General features: G+C 41.4%; 2 protein-coding genes and 1 long non-coding RNA gene across 3 annotated transcripts; 1 reads left to right on the top strand and 2 right to left on the bottom strand.

Annotated features, from left to right (window-relative positions):
* Positions 1 to 2,449: 2,449 nt before the first annotated feature.
* Positions 2,450 to 4,818, bottom strand: LOC118776164 (serine/threonine-protein kinase pim-1-like). The gene is made up of 7 exons (XM_036526273.1): positions 4,632 to 4,818; positions 4,190 to 4,366; positions 3,851 to 3,945; positions 3,637 to 3,684; positions 3,063 to 3,441; positions 2,647 to 2,823; positions 2,450 to 2,547 (listed from the first exon to the last, which is right to left on the bottom strand). Exons 1-7 carry the CDS (start codon positions 4,816 to 4,818, stop codon positions 2,450 to 2,452), a joined length of 1,161 nt encoding a protein of 386 aa, XP_036382166.1.
* A 4,554-nt stretch (positions 4,819 to 9,372) lies between these two features.
* LOC118776007 lies at positions 9,373 to 9,925 on the top strand. The gene is made up of 3 exons (XR_005004908.1): positions 9,373 to 9,408; positions 9,509 to 9,565; positions 9,789 to 9,925. It is a non-coding gene; the product is annotated as an uncharacterized LOC118776007 (long non-coding RNA).
* Positions 9,926 to 12,207: 2,282 nt separating this feature from the next.
* Positions 12,208 to 15,348, bottom strand: gp1bb (glycoprotein Ib platelet subunit beta). The gene is made up of 2 exons (XM_036527544.1): positions 15,078 to 15,348; positions 12,208 to 13,309 (listed from the first exon to the last, which is right to left on the bottom strand). The coding sequence occupies exon 2, from the start codon at positions 13,302 to 13,304 to the stop codon at positions 12,675 to 12,677; it is 630 nt and encodes a 209-aa protein (XP_036383437.1). The 5' UTR covers positions 13,305 to 13,309; positions 15,078 to 15,348; the 3' UTR covers positions 12,208 to 12,674.
* Between the last annotated feature and the right edge of the window lie 762 nt (positions 15,349 to 16,110).

Here is a 16,110-nt window from a genome sequence, read left to right as displayed (position 1 = left end):
GTATTGAACCTTCAAACCAATGGATAGACATCATACCCGTTCTGCTATCATGCCACAGGGAAAAAGTTAAATGGAGAGTACGGGGACATACGGGGCACACGACCTTCTGTAACAGAACGCACCTTTATTGTTTTTAAACCCAGTGAAAACCGCCTCATGTGTCTAAGGAGGCGTGGAAGGAATTTGTGAGAGAGATTGCAAATGGGACAAGGATGAAAATAGCTAAAAATTCGCTGGCTGATAACTGTTAGTATAACATGGGAGGTGTGACATGCCGTTCTACTTTCCTAATCGTCATAGAAACATTTTAGAATTATGTAAAGTCACTGACTTAAACCTAACTTACTGTTTGTGTGCTGCTCTCAGCATCCTTGGGAGATGTAGGAGCAATTATTTACATTTATTCATTTAGCAGACGCTTTTATCCAAAGCAACATAGGTTACAGTTCTTTACAATGTTATCCATTTATACAGCTGGATATTTACTGAGGCAATTGTGGGTACCTTGCCCAAGGGTACAGCAGCAGTGTCCCGGCGGGGATCGAACAGGCAACCTTTCGGTTACGAGTCCTGCGCCTTATCCACTATACTACACTGCCGCCCTACCTATTTCCATGAATGCCGTGTTATAGGTGGGTTCTTTAAATGTCCTTATGCAATTCGTTAAAGAATCCTGTCTATTATGCTTTATTGTCATTCTTTGAATGGTATGGTTTTCTCTGTTCTGTGGTATTATGAATAATGTTGGAATAATTAATATAGTGATATATATGAAGCAGCTATGACATCAGAGGTGAGGACCATTTATAACAGGAAACTGTAGTTGATTGACACAATAAAATATAGACATGAGCAGTTGTTCAAGAATCTGATTTATTAAGCATGTGACAATTACAAGCCAACCAAAACTTCACCAGACTGTATGGTCTTGTATTTCCCTTAATGCCATAAAAAGCACAGAACATGCAGAAAATGTGAAACAATTGCACTTACCTATGTAGAGAACACACACTTCCCATTATGTTCCTCCTCTTGGCCCGTCATGTGGTTCAAAACAGCCAATCAGTGGTCGAATGTAAAGTAGGCCCAAAGATTTTGTGTTAAACATACTTTTTAACAGTGAGTTCATTTTTTTAAATGGTGGTCTAGGTGTTAAATAAGACAGAATATGCTGCAGGCTTCAGAGGTATCAAGTTACCTGTGTATCACCTTGATGCAAAGTCTGCATGCATTTTATGGCCACCAGTGTAAGTGCTTCAGCAAACTCATTCCAGTCATTGTGAGTAGAACAGTACAATCATCAGCATTACATTGTTTCTGTAGAAACATGTGTCGTTGTAGAACTGTGCCCTAGTTATCAATGTCCTATGAGTTAACTGTGAAATGGTTGACGTACAATTATTATGCACATATTGCTTCAACTCATAGGCCCCAAGGGCAGCCCCTCATCTGCCCAAGGAAACTATCAGGATTTATGATGGCCCCCGTACTCTCATAGAAGCAAGCATACAAATAGCAATACCATTCAAAGAGCCAACAGCAAGCTAGTTTGTAAGTATTTATTGTAATTTTGGTCTTGTTAACTCTCCATATTCCAGGCTGGAAGAGTTTGTCGCATGACAGGTTGACAGAACATAATCCAAGGATTCTAAAAGAGAATTAAAACATGTACATGTTAACCAGAGAGTGAGCATCACCTTGAGGGCTTCACTGTGCTGTGGAGGCCTGATTGTAATGACAACATTTATTTGTAAGTTGCCTGCAATTGGCTGATTTCTGAACTCTCACCACCTCTCCTCATTCCCCGCCTGCCTTACATCGCTGCTGACAAAATGTCTGGTCTCTTTACTCTCCTTGAGTATTCAAGGTTCTAAACACAGAGGATTTCCAAGCATCTTTTCCTTACGTACAGGACCATTACCACCATTCTATCTGCTCACCTGTCATACTCTGTTGCACTGCTTAGGTCCCTGGGTTACATCTTTTGGCTCCGTGGGACTATGATATGGATGGTAGGTCATGACCGGTGTCCAACTGGGTCTTCATGTCATCCTTTAGGTGGCTCCTTTGCTGCTCACAAGCTGTTGGTCGCTATGAGGTTTCCATCAGGGGGCTGAAGCGGAATGAAAAAGAAAGTTCCATTTGTATCATTTACACATACACACATCTACAGACATTTGAGAAACAGGTAGCAAAAAAAATTCAGTTACCTCTCTGTCTGCAGGCATAGGACATCAGTTTCAGTATGCCAACAACTTCATCAGGTCCTTGCCTTTAGGAGCTTCCTTTTTTGTCGAAGGGGGTGGAATGTGGTGAACAGTACATGCAAATTTTTACTTAAGATTATACTGTATTACTAAGCTATAATCACTTACCGCTACCGTAACTATTTACAACACATTTTAAACAAAGGCCTTAAAGGCATTTGGCACAATGGCAATGAGGGGACTTAGAACAGGTGGAGCCAGGGGTGGAACTGGAGCTCCTCAAGTGATGGCCGGTCCTCTGGCCGGGGCATGAAGCACCAGCCAATGAAATCACGCAGTTCTTGTTAGAAAGGAAACAGAAAATGTATGATTGGTCAAAGAAGAAAAAGGAAATCTAACATTAAATGCCCAACCCCTCATGCTCCTGCTGGCTCCTCACCTGGTGAAAGGCCCTCCTTAAATTGCACACGGCTCATTGACTCCCTGTCAAATGTGGTGAAGGGGAGGTCGCCGCAGACTAAGCCGAACAGTGTTACTCCCACCGACCAAACTGTCCCAGGCCCCGCCAGAAATGTCTTTTCCTCAAACCACTCTGGCGGGAGGTATTCCGGAGTGCCTGAGAGACAAGATAGGCACACGTGTGAACACAGACACCCCACAGCACACCATAAACACAATGGGTCAAGTGGGGATTTAAGAAGTTTGCTCGCACCAAGACACTATTGCATAAAATTGTGAAATTAAAGCTGGAGAGGTGGTGTAGAGGTTATCTTCCTGCACCCAGAAGGATATCAAGCACTTTCAACCATATTACCAAATGCTTATTAAGATGCACAAAGTGCTCCTCTCACTGACCTGAGAAATCATCATATGGTGTCTCCTTTAGGAGATCACCGCATCCAAAGTCAATGAGCTTGACTTGGCCAGTGTCAGTCCGCAGCAGGATGTTTTCCGGCTTAACATCCCGGTGGACCACGCCTCTCTCCTCACAATGCCTGAGAGCGGCCAGCAGCTGTTTGATAACGCACCGAGCTTCGTCTTCATTAAGCTCAGTGCCGCGATCTTCAATAAAAGACCAAAGGTCTTTGCAGGGGTCTACACGCTCTAGAACCATCGCGTAGGACATGTCCCTGTCGAACCACTCATAGAGGTTCAGGACATTCTCATGGCCAGAGCCTGCATTAACTGCTCGCATGAGGGCCACCTCTTTGGGGATGGGCTCTTCCTGTCCAGGCTGCGGAGAGAGGAAGCCAGACAGTTTAGTGAGAGCTGGCATGTGCTCAATATGGAGAGCCAGGTTATAATGTGCTATTGGCTATATATGCTACAACACAGTGAAAGAAATTACAGAACACAGTGACAATATAAAAAAGTGACTCAGGAGACAGCACTAATGTGAGGCTGAATAAACGATGAAAGAGGTGCTTACCAGCTCCATTTCATAACCTCGAAATTTTTCCACGTATTTCAGGGCCACCTGAGGAAACCATGATGTTAATTAGAGAGGTATAATTTTATATCGTAACACTGCCTTGTTACAAAATGAAGTGAAGTTATACAATAAAAAAATTACTCAAATGTCAAATATGATGTTTACATTTTGCATTTCATGCAATTACCGACTACTTCTGATAGCATCTTACCGGTTGTCCGTCCGACTTTCTGATTCCAGAATAGACAGAGCCGTACCCGCCCCGTCCCAATAGCTCTCCCTTCCTGTAATATTTCTGAGCTCTCTCTGTAACACAGAGCAGGTACTCATGAATCACTGAAGGGGCTGTGTACTCAAGAGAGTAGGTTAGTACTGCATGTTAGATGACATCGTTGGCAGTATCATGTATTTCTCTAGCATTTTTCTATTTCTGACCTATTATTAGCATGTGAATGGATTTATATGGTTTTTATTTCATTCTGATTGTCTATGAGAGAAAGCAGTGCTGTTGGGCTGTGGTGCCTGAGCCCCTCCTTGCCATCATACTAACCTTTCCAAAGGGGTTGGGCGGGTTCGGCCTTTGCAGTGGAGCGGCCCCTGTTTCCATTGGTGCGGGCTTTTGCCTTCCTTCTCTCTTTCTTTCTCTCTGGTGCATCTTGACAGGGACGCACCCTTTTCCCGTCCCTGCGCTCTGCACAGTCCCGGTCCTCAGCTATCGCCTCTAAGGCTGAACAGAACACACACAGGAAAGACACACTAAGCCTACCGGTCTTTTGACTCATTCTCAAAGACACAATTATTGTGCTGCAGAGAGGAGCTGGGTGCACTTTGGTATGAATGTTTTCCAGGCTGTAATTTTGGGCAAAAAGGGTCAAAGTTTAAAGGAGAACCTCTGGATTCTCTAAAAAAGTTCCAAGTTATTAGGTGAAATTCAACATTGAGGGTTATCAGGCCCTCAGTCCCCTAGTGGAGAATGTGACTGGCATCCTGACCTTTCTGAGGGAGTCGGGCAGCCCTGGCTTTGGAGTTTGAGAGGCCATAGGTGTCTCCATGGATATTCTCCTGCCCTGCCTCTCTCCTTTTCACCAGCTCCTCATTCTCATGGGGCAGTTGCCTGGCCTTTCCTCCCCCCAAGGCTGAATAGAACACACAGAGTTTACTTCCAATCTTACCAGTCATTTTTCCCAATGTTGTTCTTTTCTCTACTTTACAGAGCAAATGTCTCATTTTTTAGGCCTAACATGTTTTGTATTTATCGCATCACTAAACTCTAAAAATAGAACATCCTTTGCACTATTACAAAAGTCTAATTAGTTACTATCTCACTATTCCCCTCAGGATTACCTTCCGTAACCACAGAATAAACGGATTGTTATTGCATTCTTACGGGATGATCTTTTCCGTTTAGGCATCTCACTTAGTGTGGACAACGTCCATCCTTCAGTCGCATTCCCGAGTCTTTCAGATTCATTAATTCTTGTCTGAATAGTTTCTCGTCTGATGATCATTCTTATAGAAATCTTATAGAATCATTCTTTACTGTGACGTATTGTTTCGTTACCTTACATTGTAGAATTATCTCTATGAAACTCTGTGACGTAAGAACTTTAATTTGGGCATGTATTAGTTCCTATATAATTTGCCATAACAATAGTTGCTAATGTTGGTCCCACTGGTGATGACGTTAAATCACTGTTCAGAATGAACGACATAAGTTAGCTACAGGTGCGATTGGTCATTTTTAAAGCCTGAAGCCTCTGTAAGAATGATTTATGAAAATTCCGACAGTTAGCGATTCTTGAGATATCCACAATAACAGTAGCCTATACACTTTTCTGGACTTGCTGAACTGAACCTATAATTAATGTAGATCGGGAATTTAATTCAGGATATTTTCACATTGCCATTTCGAACTGTTGGCCTATGTCAACCGTTCTCGAACGCCCACATACTCCAACCACGTCATCTCTTTTTTCCGGCTTTCTGATACGCTGCCTAATTCGCCTCTGTTTTAATATGGCAAAAGTCAGTCCGGGCAACTGCAGCCCAATTACATTTTAATAGTAAAACCAGTGCTTTACACATCTTTCAAATCACATTCACAGACGTTTTTTTTTTTAAAGAAAAACTATATCTCTGCACCGGTCATGTAAGCTTTACAACCTTAATGGACTTGGTTAATCGACGACGGTAGACAACTCTAAGTTCCCTGATGACTTTCATAGATAGCTAGACACCTAGTTGATATCGCCTTTGATACTTTAAGCCATGTATTTACTTGTAGTGGTGTGAACCAAGTAATTCCCTTGAAATACAAGGAGGTACATTATTTACAAGGTATACGACCTAAATCAAAGGGTTCATCTAATCAATGAGGGACATTACAGTGCTCTTTAAAGTAGAAATCTGGCCAGTTAAATAGCCCTTAGTTGTGGGTTAATGCATGTAGATGAACTGACACGCTGCTCACAATCACTATCGTGCTGGCTAACTCCGTTCTTTCACTTGCCCGACTGTATTCATGTAACTACCCCGCTGTTTGTGGCTATCCTATGGATGTAATTACTGCTTAGGGTGCTTTCACACCTGCAGCCTTTAGTCCGTTTGAATCGAACCGTAGTGCGTTTGACCCCTTGGTTCGGTTCGTTTGCGTAGGTCAGAACGCAGTAATCGCACTCAGGTCTGCACCAAAATAATCGGCCCGAGACCCCCAAAGAGAGGTGGTCTCGGTCCGCATCATCGGTCGAACTCTGGTGCGGTCCCACTGGTGAGAAAGCAACCCGAACCAACCAGGACCAAAACTATCCAATAGCTATAAATCGCTACGTGGGTAGGCTATATGCCCATATGCTACTGTGTAACACACAGATAAAATTGGTAATAATCTTTTATGATAATCTTTCAGTAAAATGTCTCTTCATTTAAATAGATTATTAACATAGGTAGCCTAAACTGCTATCATTAATATTGTTAAATGAATTAGGCCAATATCAATTTTGCTATTGTCAAGAATCTACATTTTTAATAAGATTTGTTGCTTTGGATAAAAAATACTAAATACCCTACCACAAACATAAATGTAATTTGGACAGTTATAAAACTGTTTAATGACTAGCAAGCAGAAGCATAGATCTCTCCTCTTCTTGCTTCCCACAAAAAGAGATTCATAGCTAACAATTAGGCCTAATTGCCTTTTTGTAATTTTACAGATTTGTAATTTCATGCTAATGTGTTGGGGAAACTCAGCCTTTAAAAGCAGAACTCAACCTCAAAATTTCACCAGACATTACTTCGGCAACACTAAAAAGAGCCTACGCTTGCCCTCTCTAGTAGCATCAGTGCTAAACAGGTGTAAGCTATGTTGAGGATCACGGGTATACCTGATGGATCTTCGGAAGTATTTTCGGCTGTTGATGTCACAGTTCAGGAGGATTAACGCATTATTTTCCAGCCGCAGCGGCGCATCATTTTCAAACTGTATCATTTGCCTAAAGTGATAAATGCAAACGATGTAATAAACGATGACCAGAGCCAAGATCAACCCGCATCCATCCATTGTGAATTTGTAAAGTGGCGCGTTAATCTATTTCCGCAACATAAAGTGACCAATGAGGGAGCAGTCTGCTCTTCTTTTACAAATTTTGGTCCGGTTAAAAATAATGCCATGTGAAACCGAACCGAACCTACGTCATTATGCAACAGGTTGTGTAATAATTCTAGTGGTAGTGCTGGCAATGAGATTTAATCATTTATAGCTAATCTTTTCTGATTTTTGTAATCCATTCATCGAGAAGTTAAACAGCAAGGTCCAGGGCACAGTGATATCTACACACGATACTCCTCGTTCTTACCTGGTCCGAGTGCCTCAAGGCACACTGAGATGAACCTGGCATCGCCTGGCGCCACTAGAAAACAACGATGAAGCAGTCAACACTGAGGAGCCTACAGAGGAGGGTTCACCCACTTGTCCAGGGCCAAGTCCACCACAGACTGCCTCACCTGCTGGACAGGTCCCTGGCAACTCTGTCCGAACGAGGTCCAGGAGAGAGGTTATAAAACCAAAGAGACTTGATCTGTAAGAGGTGAACTTGTTCTTGTTGTACTTAGTTTATAAGCAAAAGTGATGTTACAAGAGAAATCACAGCCCACTAACTGAAAAGTAAAAGTTAATTACAGTGTTTAAACACTATTAGAAATAATAACACAGGGACAAGTCTTCCAGTACAAGGGCAGAATGAACCCCTTAAGAGCTGCAAAGGTGGTCCACCCTTTTTCTCAAAGAAAGGGAGATGTGGTGTTATGAATAATGTTGGAATAATTAATTAGTGATATATATGAAGCGGCTATGACGTCAGTGGTCAGAGAGCATTTAGAACAAGAAGTTGTTGGATAAATAAAATAAAATATAGACATGAGCAGTTAAGAACCTGATTTATTAAGCATAATGTGACATATTCTATACACACTATACGTGTCTAGGCGTGTGAATCAGATGTTTCAAACATCCTGGAGTCTACCATCCTGTACATCACCCAGTTTCACTGCTAATATGGGCGAAATAGGCCTGTATCAGAGATATTTTGACCGGATACTTTCTATGACACGCAGCATAATTGGTCCATATTTGCAATATGAGACGTATTGTAAATATCCAGAGAGTTATTCTCAATCAAGACATGCTGTTTTCTGATATCATAACTGGATATGGAGAATCACAGGTCATGACACGCTGTGGCCTACATCACGAATGCATGACGGTTGGACAGTTTTTTTTTGCCTCGTCGTCAGTCTTTGAACTTGCTACGGGAAAGGGAGTTTCTCATGGTGTGCTTGGTAAGTGCTTACAGAGAGGATTTTAATGTCATGAAGTTAAATTTTTAGAGATCTGCCATAACTTAAATGCTGTCTAGCTTGATAGATAACCTAACAGCAATGATGGCAAGCCTTAGGATAAAATAACAGAACTAACGTTAATGAGCTAACGGTATATTGCAGCTATACAGTAGTCTTCAGTAGTTTTCATTCGAGTTTAAGTCCTGTTTTTCTCTTTCTCTAACGTTCAAGCACACATGTGCCCCTGTTTACTTGACCAGCTGACATTAGCTTGATATTGCTATCGATAGTATAGGCTTATATATACTAGCACTAGCAAGCTAAGGTTAGCTGTCGTTAGCAAGCCACTGTTATCTGTTAACCTGATATTTAATGTTAATGTTAGGTTTATTCTCTGTCTCAGATCCTTATCTCGTCCATCAATATTTAGGGTGTCACTAAATCACTCGTCTGTCATCCCTGTATTTTCGCATAGCAGCTATATTTTAAATTAGATTGAACAGTGTTTGTTACAGTTACAGTGTGGTTTTATTTCGCTTTATTGAACATAACGTCTTGCCTTCTCCCTGTTCCATAGCACTTTGCATTGCTCGGGTTTTCCCCCTGATCTCCTACACATTTTTCAAGTAACAACGTGAATTTTACCGTATTTACAATCAAATGCAGTTTATCCTTGTAAAGTTGCCTATCTTGAGTAAGTTTAATGTTTTTTTTTTTTTACTCTTGCAGCTATTCACAGTTTCGACGTCCACTGCCTCTCATCAGTTAGCTGTGGAACTGCGTCAGGTATTTTAAATTAGCTTGAACACAGTGCTTGTTACAGTTATAGTGTGGTTTTATTTCGCTTTATTGAACATAATGTCTCCTTGCCTTGTTCTGTTTCCATAGTTGTTTGCATTGCTCGGGTATTCCCTCTGATCTCCTACACATTTTCAGGTATGGAAACAATGTGAATTTTACAGTACTTATAATCAAATGCAGTTTATCCTCGTAAAGATGCTTATCTTGAGTAAATTTTTATTTTATACTCCTTCAGCCATTCACAGGTTCGGCGTCCACTGCCTCTAACCAGTTAGCTGTGGAACTGCATCAGGTAGGCTAACGTTAATTCACACAGCGAAAAATATCGTGGAGCTTACATGATCTTACTGTCTGTCCAACCTAGACCAGATGCAACTGAACTTATGATATATGTGCATAGCTACGTTAAGCTGGCGTTTCTTGTGTACGCTACCTGAAATGTTTTGCCATGTTCATGAGTTTTCGCATGAATAGCCTGGTTTTTAAACACTGCTTCTGTGTCCTTATCGTTGCAGCTCTCCAACAAAACCTCCCAAAAAGTGAGTGGGTGAAAGGATCAAACCAGCTGGAGACCTTTTTTTCCAGAAGAGGGGGATGTCGTCAATGTTTTGCACTTTTACAATAAACTTTAACGAAAAGGGATAATGAGAAGTTTTGTCACAGAAAAATAAAAAGCAAGGATAATGTACAAAATTGTATTTTGTCTTGTTTCATAACGCTTCATAACCTAGCACTTGCTGGCCGATCCGACTGCGTGAGGTAAGAAAATAATGTTAAGTAGACGTCAGACTTGAATGGTTTTTACGCTATGATGCAATTGAGCATCGGGCAGTAAGTTTCACGCAGAAGCATACTTGTCTAGATAGCCTAAATTAAAAGCTGAATTTCTTTGGAAGCATCTGTAAAGGTAACTATTATTAATGATGACACCAGGGTAAAACTGAAAGTAGCTACGTGGGGGTGGCGTGGTAGCAAGGACCGTGGCTATACTGATGTGATTATCTCGTATACGGAGATGGATTTGCCCCGTACACAGTTCATATTACGGTGGTGTTCTGATGTAGATATGTAGGACGTGATAAATATACGGTGAATATTTTGGCTTAGGATATTTTGCGTGTCGATACTGTCCCATTCCGGAGTTAAGATATGGTCCCGATATGACAAATGAGATTAACGTATCCGGAGCATATCTGATAGAATGCCAGTAAACGTGTCATGTCAATGAATATATGATATTAAATATCCCCGGAAACAGACGCTTTTCGCCCAGTGAGCATCTACCAATTTTCCACACCTGAGATACTCAAGTATTGTTCCAGCTATTTAAAAGGTAAAGTTTTTCATTTTAAGGAACACTTAATCAAGCATTATAACTGGAAAAGGGACATGAATTTCTGTGCAGTAATGTTCTGACATGGTGTCAGCAGTGGATATGTATTGGTGTGCAGCTTAAATCGCAAATGTAGCTAGTATATGCTGAAATTCAGCAACGGAAACACATAATTAATTTCCAAAAGATAAGGACACTTCATCCGTTCTGCCAAGCCTCTCTCTGTCTTCAAGAAACATCTGAAGACACAGGTCTTCCGCTCTTACCTTAGCACCTGAAACATTACCCCCTAAAGGAACTTCTCATGTCTTACTAAACTATAAATATTATTATCAAAAAACTAATGTAATAGTTTAACACAATTGTTAGCTTTCCCTGCTAGTTTGTACCTTGCCTGGCCAACCATCGAAACCTGGTCATGCAATGCTTCTAATATTGTTGGCTCCGTATGGTTTTTCACTTGTGTTGTACTGTACCTCACTTTAAAAGCGTTTGCCAAATGAGTAAAAGTAATGTAAAAAATGTAACTCAATCACGTTGGTAAATCATGAAAAAAAGAAATGCTACATATACAGCAAATACTGGCAATGATATCATGGAGATGTGGAGAGAAGATTTAACATGGTGCAGACAACAGAATTACATGTTTCACTGCCTTATTGTGATGAGTGGTAGTGTGCTTATAAAGTGGGGCACATTGTATGATTTGTTAGCAACTGCAAATTAAATGAGGAATGACAGTTTGCACCTCTCAAAATTGAAAATTGCTCCTGTAATCATGAAAGTCACATGCTGTTAAGGAAGGGTAGATTGTGTTATATATTCACTGAAACTTCTTGCCAGGTTTCTCATTATTTGTGTAATTCCCTGCGTTTTATTTTGTTTATTGTATTCATCATATTGTCAGTTATCCTGGATATGGGTGTCCTGTATGTGACTTAGATGTGATTTAGCGTATGTAAGAGCATCATTTAAAGAATTGTAATGCCCAGTGATTTTACCCATTTTCTCCAAATTTTTGGAATGCCCAAATGAATTATAGAAGGAGCCCCACAGCTGCAATCCAAACTGACAGTCTGGGAGGATGAGACAAATACTTTCCTTCCACTGAAACTCATGATGTCAACCAGACATTCTTTGCACATCCAGGTCCCCATGCCAAGCTTGTGCAGATACAAGTTGTAGAGGACACCTGATATGCCGCTTCATGCAGACAGACTGTGGGCACCATGATTTACCACCAGGGGTCGCCAAAGGACTATGGAGTGGACATGTTCCTAGCCGACCTACCCTTCCCTAAATCCCCAGTGGAACAAACCCAATTTTGCTCTGCCGCTAAGGGGTCGCGGTCATTGTGGACAGCGCTTTTAACAGTTGAGCCACTTGGGAGGCCTGTGAAAGCATCCTTAACGAGGTAAAATACCAAGCTAGCTAGCTGACAAATGCAGTATTTACTTTTAAGTAGTTCCTAATTGCATAAATAATAAAGAATGGTCCTGAGCCACCTGGCTGTAGTTGCAGTAATGTTGCTTATTTCACTTGACACTAGTGCTGATGTGCAAAAGTGAGTTTCTGAAGTAACAAATGGCCCTGTTGCAACAAATAACACTTGTGTCTTTATTTGGTCTCATAAAATTAATCAAAAAGCCATGCTTTGAGGGCATTTTGGTCATACATTTCAGAATTAGAATAGAAAGAAGTCCCTCAGTAGGTGTATCCGTTTTAGGTAATGAGGCCATAGTAGAGCTTAGCAGTGGCATAGTACCAAAGTTCAAAGACTTGAGGCAGATACACTTTACAAAGACATGATCCTTACATAAAAGACTAACATAATGTGAATAGGAATTTTGCTGTCCATCTCCAGCATAGTTGTTGCATAGTTGTCTTCCTTCAGTGCTATTGGTCCTTTGTTTCCTGGGGCAGTTCTCTTTCTATTGCTCCTGCCCAGATTGACCCCCACTCACCCTTCCTTAGCCCTGCCTTTCAGGTGGTCCCATCTTTTTTGCAACACCTACTGTGTCCTTTGCTGTTTCCCCTCTGCAGTCTGTCATCACCCTGGTCCCACTACTTAGGCTGTCCTGTCCTTCAACAGCACATACTCATTTTCTGTCTCCCCGCCCGCAAAGCTCTCCTCTCCTGTGTGCCTAGCTTCTCGGGACAGCTTCTCATAGCGGCGGAGGAAGTAAATGAGGAAGACAAGCAAGACAGCCTGCACTCCAATTAAGATGAAGAGGGCGAGCTGGGAGGCCAGTGCCAGGTTGCAATACCAATACTGGCAGGAGTCCAGTACCTCCTCCTCCACAAGGTACATGACCAGCCTCCCCTGCAGGCCCGGAGGGGAATTGCAGGTCACATTGCGGTAGAGGCTGCGGTCCTCCTGCTTCAGCAGCCAGCTGCGAAGATAGAGCACACCGCAGTCACACACCCAGGGGTTGCCGTGGAGGGAGACGGAGCGTAGGTGAGTCAGGGGGTCCAGCAGGCCGTTGGGTAGGGAGGTCAGCCTGTTGTCGTGGAGTTGGATCTCGACGGTGTCCGCAGGGAAGGCGGTGGGCAGGCTGCCGCTGGTGAGTTTACGGCCGCTGCAGATCACTCTTCTGTTGCGGCAGCTGCAGTACAAGGGGCATCCTTCACTCACCAGCAGGGGGAGCAGGAGATACAGGAGCTGGATAAGAAACAGTGGACTACCCCTCATTTCCATGAGTCCTGGGTGGAGGATGGGAAGATGCCAGATTTTAATCAGGTCAGGAAAAGGTAGCAAAGTTAGAAATACATAAAATGATCATCAAAGACATAGCTGGGGAGGAAATGGCATGAAATGTGTGCCTCAAACATGCCACACTTCATACAGTTGTCATTCATGTCAATGTCCACAAGGAAACAGAAGGATATATTTTCTGAGGGACTGTATGTGTCACACAGTGTCTATCTTAGACCTTTTGTTTTATAGTATACATTACAGTGTGCATTTTCCTATGCTAGATAATTCCTTGCACTCTAGAGCAGTGTCTCTCAACCCTCTCCTGGAGTACCCCCTGCCCTGCATGTTTTAGATCTCTCCCTGCTCCAACACAGCTGATTCAAATGATCAGTTTGTTATTAAGCATCTTCAGGAGTTCATAACGAGTTGATCATTTGAATCAGCTGTGCTGGAGCAGGGAGAGATCTAAAACATGCAGGGCAGGGGGTACTCCAGGAGAGTGTTGAGAAACACTGCTCTAGATGATAGGACATGCAACCAATTAAGCAACGGGGGTTTCCTCTTAGTAAGAATGCACTGGTTTTGGAGAAGAGGTTGTCAATGGGATCCTGAGTAAAGTGACCTTACCACACAGGGTGCTAGTGTGAAGACAGTATCACGTTTATCAAGTTTATGCTAAATATGAGCTGTATGTACTGTTAAATCTATGCAAAAAAAAAATGAAATTCATGAAGGTAACAAGAAAAACAAAAAATATGTGTGTTCACTGCTAACTGACTTGCTAAGACTAGTTGCTAAAAGCAGCTAACTACATAGTTACTTCATTGAAACACCCTATTGGCACAGTTAGTGGCACACCTCCAGGTATACATTTGACAAAGAGGATGTTACCTGACAAATCATGAGGACACATGTAAAAAGTAACAAGAAAAGTTTTTACACTGCTTAAATATGATCCATGAGAGCAAAAAGAGAAATCGAATACAACTTTGCTTGGAATTATAAACCCCCAGCCTTCAGTCTGCATGCAATGTTAATATTTGGTTCTCAAAAAGCATGATCTTCGAATGATCCTTGAAGATCAGCATGTGAGATCCCAGGAGAGTGCATCAATGTCATTTATATCAGGCAGTGGCTATAGAACCACTCTTTTAAACTAGTTAACTGGTTAACTGGTCTGAGTAAAATTGATGTCAAAGGCTGATTCTGAAGAAATAAAAAACAAAAACAAATTCAGAAATGTTTTCCCTACCATAGAAGATGCAGTGTTACCATTTTTATCAGATATTGCAAGGTTCTACACGACTCATCTCGTTGCAACACAACTACTAAACCAGGTGTGCATATCTGTTGAGAAAATACACCTATAAAATATTTTATTATTTAGATCATTTACAAAAAAGAAAATAAGAAAAAAATACTTTTGCAATATAGTAACAGCAAAACCAAACTCTCATGGAAAATCTGTAGGGATTAATAATGAAACAATAATAGCCTTGAAATAACATCGTCAATAGCGTTGCATCCGTTAAGTGCATTTCTGTTAGTAACAGATTATTGAGACAGCCTCCCCAAACATCCATAGTATTGTTACATAGTATATATAGAAGTTTCAGCCATATACGTTCCTCCAATATATCCACCTGTCACATACTACTCACACTAGCATGGAGGGCATTTGCCTATCATTGTGCTAGCGCACCTAGAACCTCAAGTATTATTTGTTACAGAGGTCTGAAACTTCTCCAACTGAAATTAGAGAACAGTGCTTACCTTTTATTTGCTTATGAGAAGATGTTGCCGTGGGGACTGTGTTCCTTGTTGCATGGAGAGGGGCTGAGTGCTATGAAGCCACGGCTGGCACACGCTGATAAAACCCCCTCTGACGTGCGATAGGAAACAGGAAACACGTTGCATAAAACACAACAGTGACACTGCACCCACTGCCACAACTCCATGTGGGAGCGGGAAGTTGGCCTCAAAATAATGTCAAACAATGTTGACAGGAGGACACTGTGTCCGGAACTGAGTGGATGTAATGACTCCAGTTTACTCCAGTACGTCCATTTATCATCTGCATGTACAAGTGCAAAATATTCAAACTATATAAAAGTATCTACAGTCTGTGTATATTCATATAACTTGTATATTTTAACCAATGGTGAAAAGTGGTGGTGAACTGAGGTGAAAAGTGTGGAAAATGAAAGTGAATTGTATACAAAGAAGTAGGGGCATATTCTAAGGTTTGGTATGTTGAATCCTTGAAGTTTTTGGATTGACTTAACAAAAAAAAAGGTACAGGCTGATGTCAAACATTCATCAAAGGGAGATGTAGGCCACTGCATACAAACAGGTATCTGTGTTTTAAAGGCAGGTAATATCTGGGACTATTTCTTCTGTTTCTGCACTGCTGTCTCTAAATTCAACCTTTTTTGACATTGTCTAAATTTAGCTGAAGTAAATACCTGTTCAAACAACAGAAGAGGTTTATTTTATACCTGCAATTGTCTGCCTCCACACAGGGCACCCAAAGGTCATCAGAGCCTGTTTATGTCACCTTGCAAGTTCATGAATGGTTAGAACATTCAGTATATTATTATTTTTTCTTACTGTAGTCTCCTTTTGGGTACCTGTCTCTCATGAATCATCTCTCTCACTGGGAATAGACGGCAACTTGGAAGTAACTGTAAACATTTCACTCCGATTGGTGCCTATGATAGAGCTGCAGGGTGTTCTCATTTATAGATGACTTTGATTCTATGGACATTAAACTCTTTCTGTTTACCTTTAACAATATAACTATACT

This window comes from Megalops cyprinoides, chromosome 4 (assembly GCF_013368585.1).
Source record: "Megalops cyprinoides isolate fMegCyp1 chromosome 4, fMegCyp1.pri, whole genome shotgun sequence".
NCBI lineage: Eukaryota > Metazoa > Chordata > Actinopteri > Elopiformes > Megalopidae > Megalops > Megalops cyprinoides.
The sequence above is the reverse complement of the archived record's forward strand: the minus strand, read 5'-3'. Positions and strand labels throughout refer to the sequence as shown.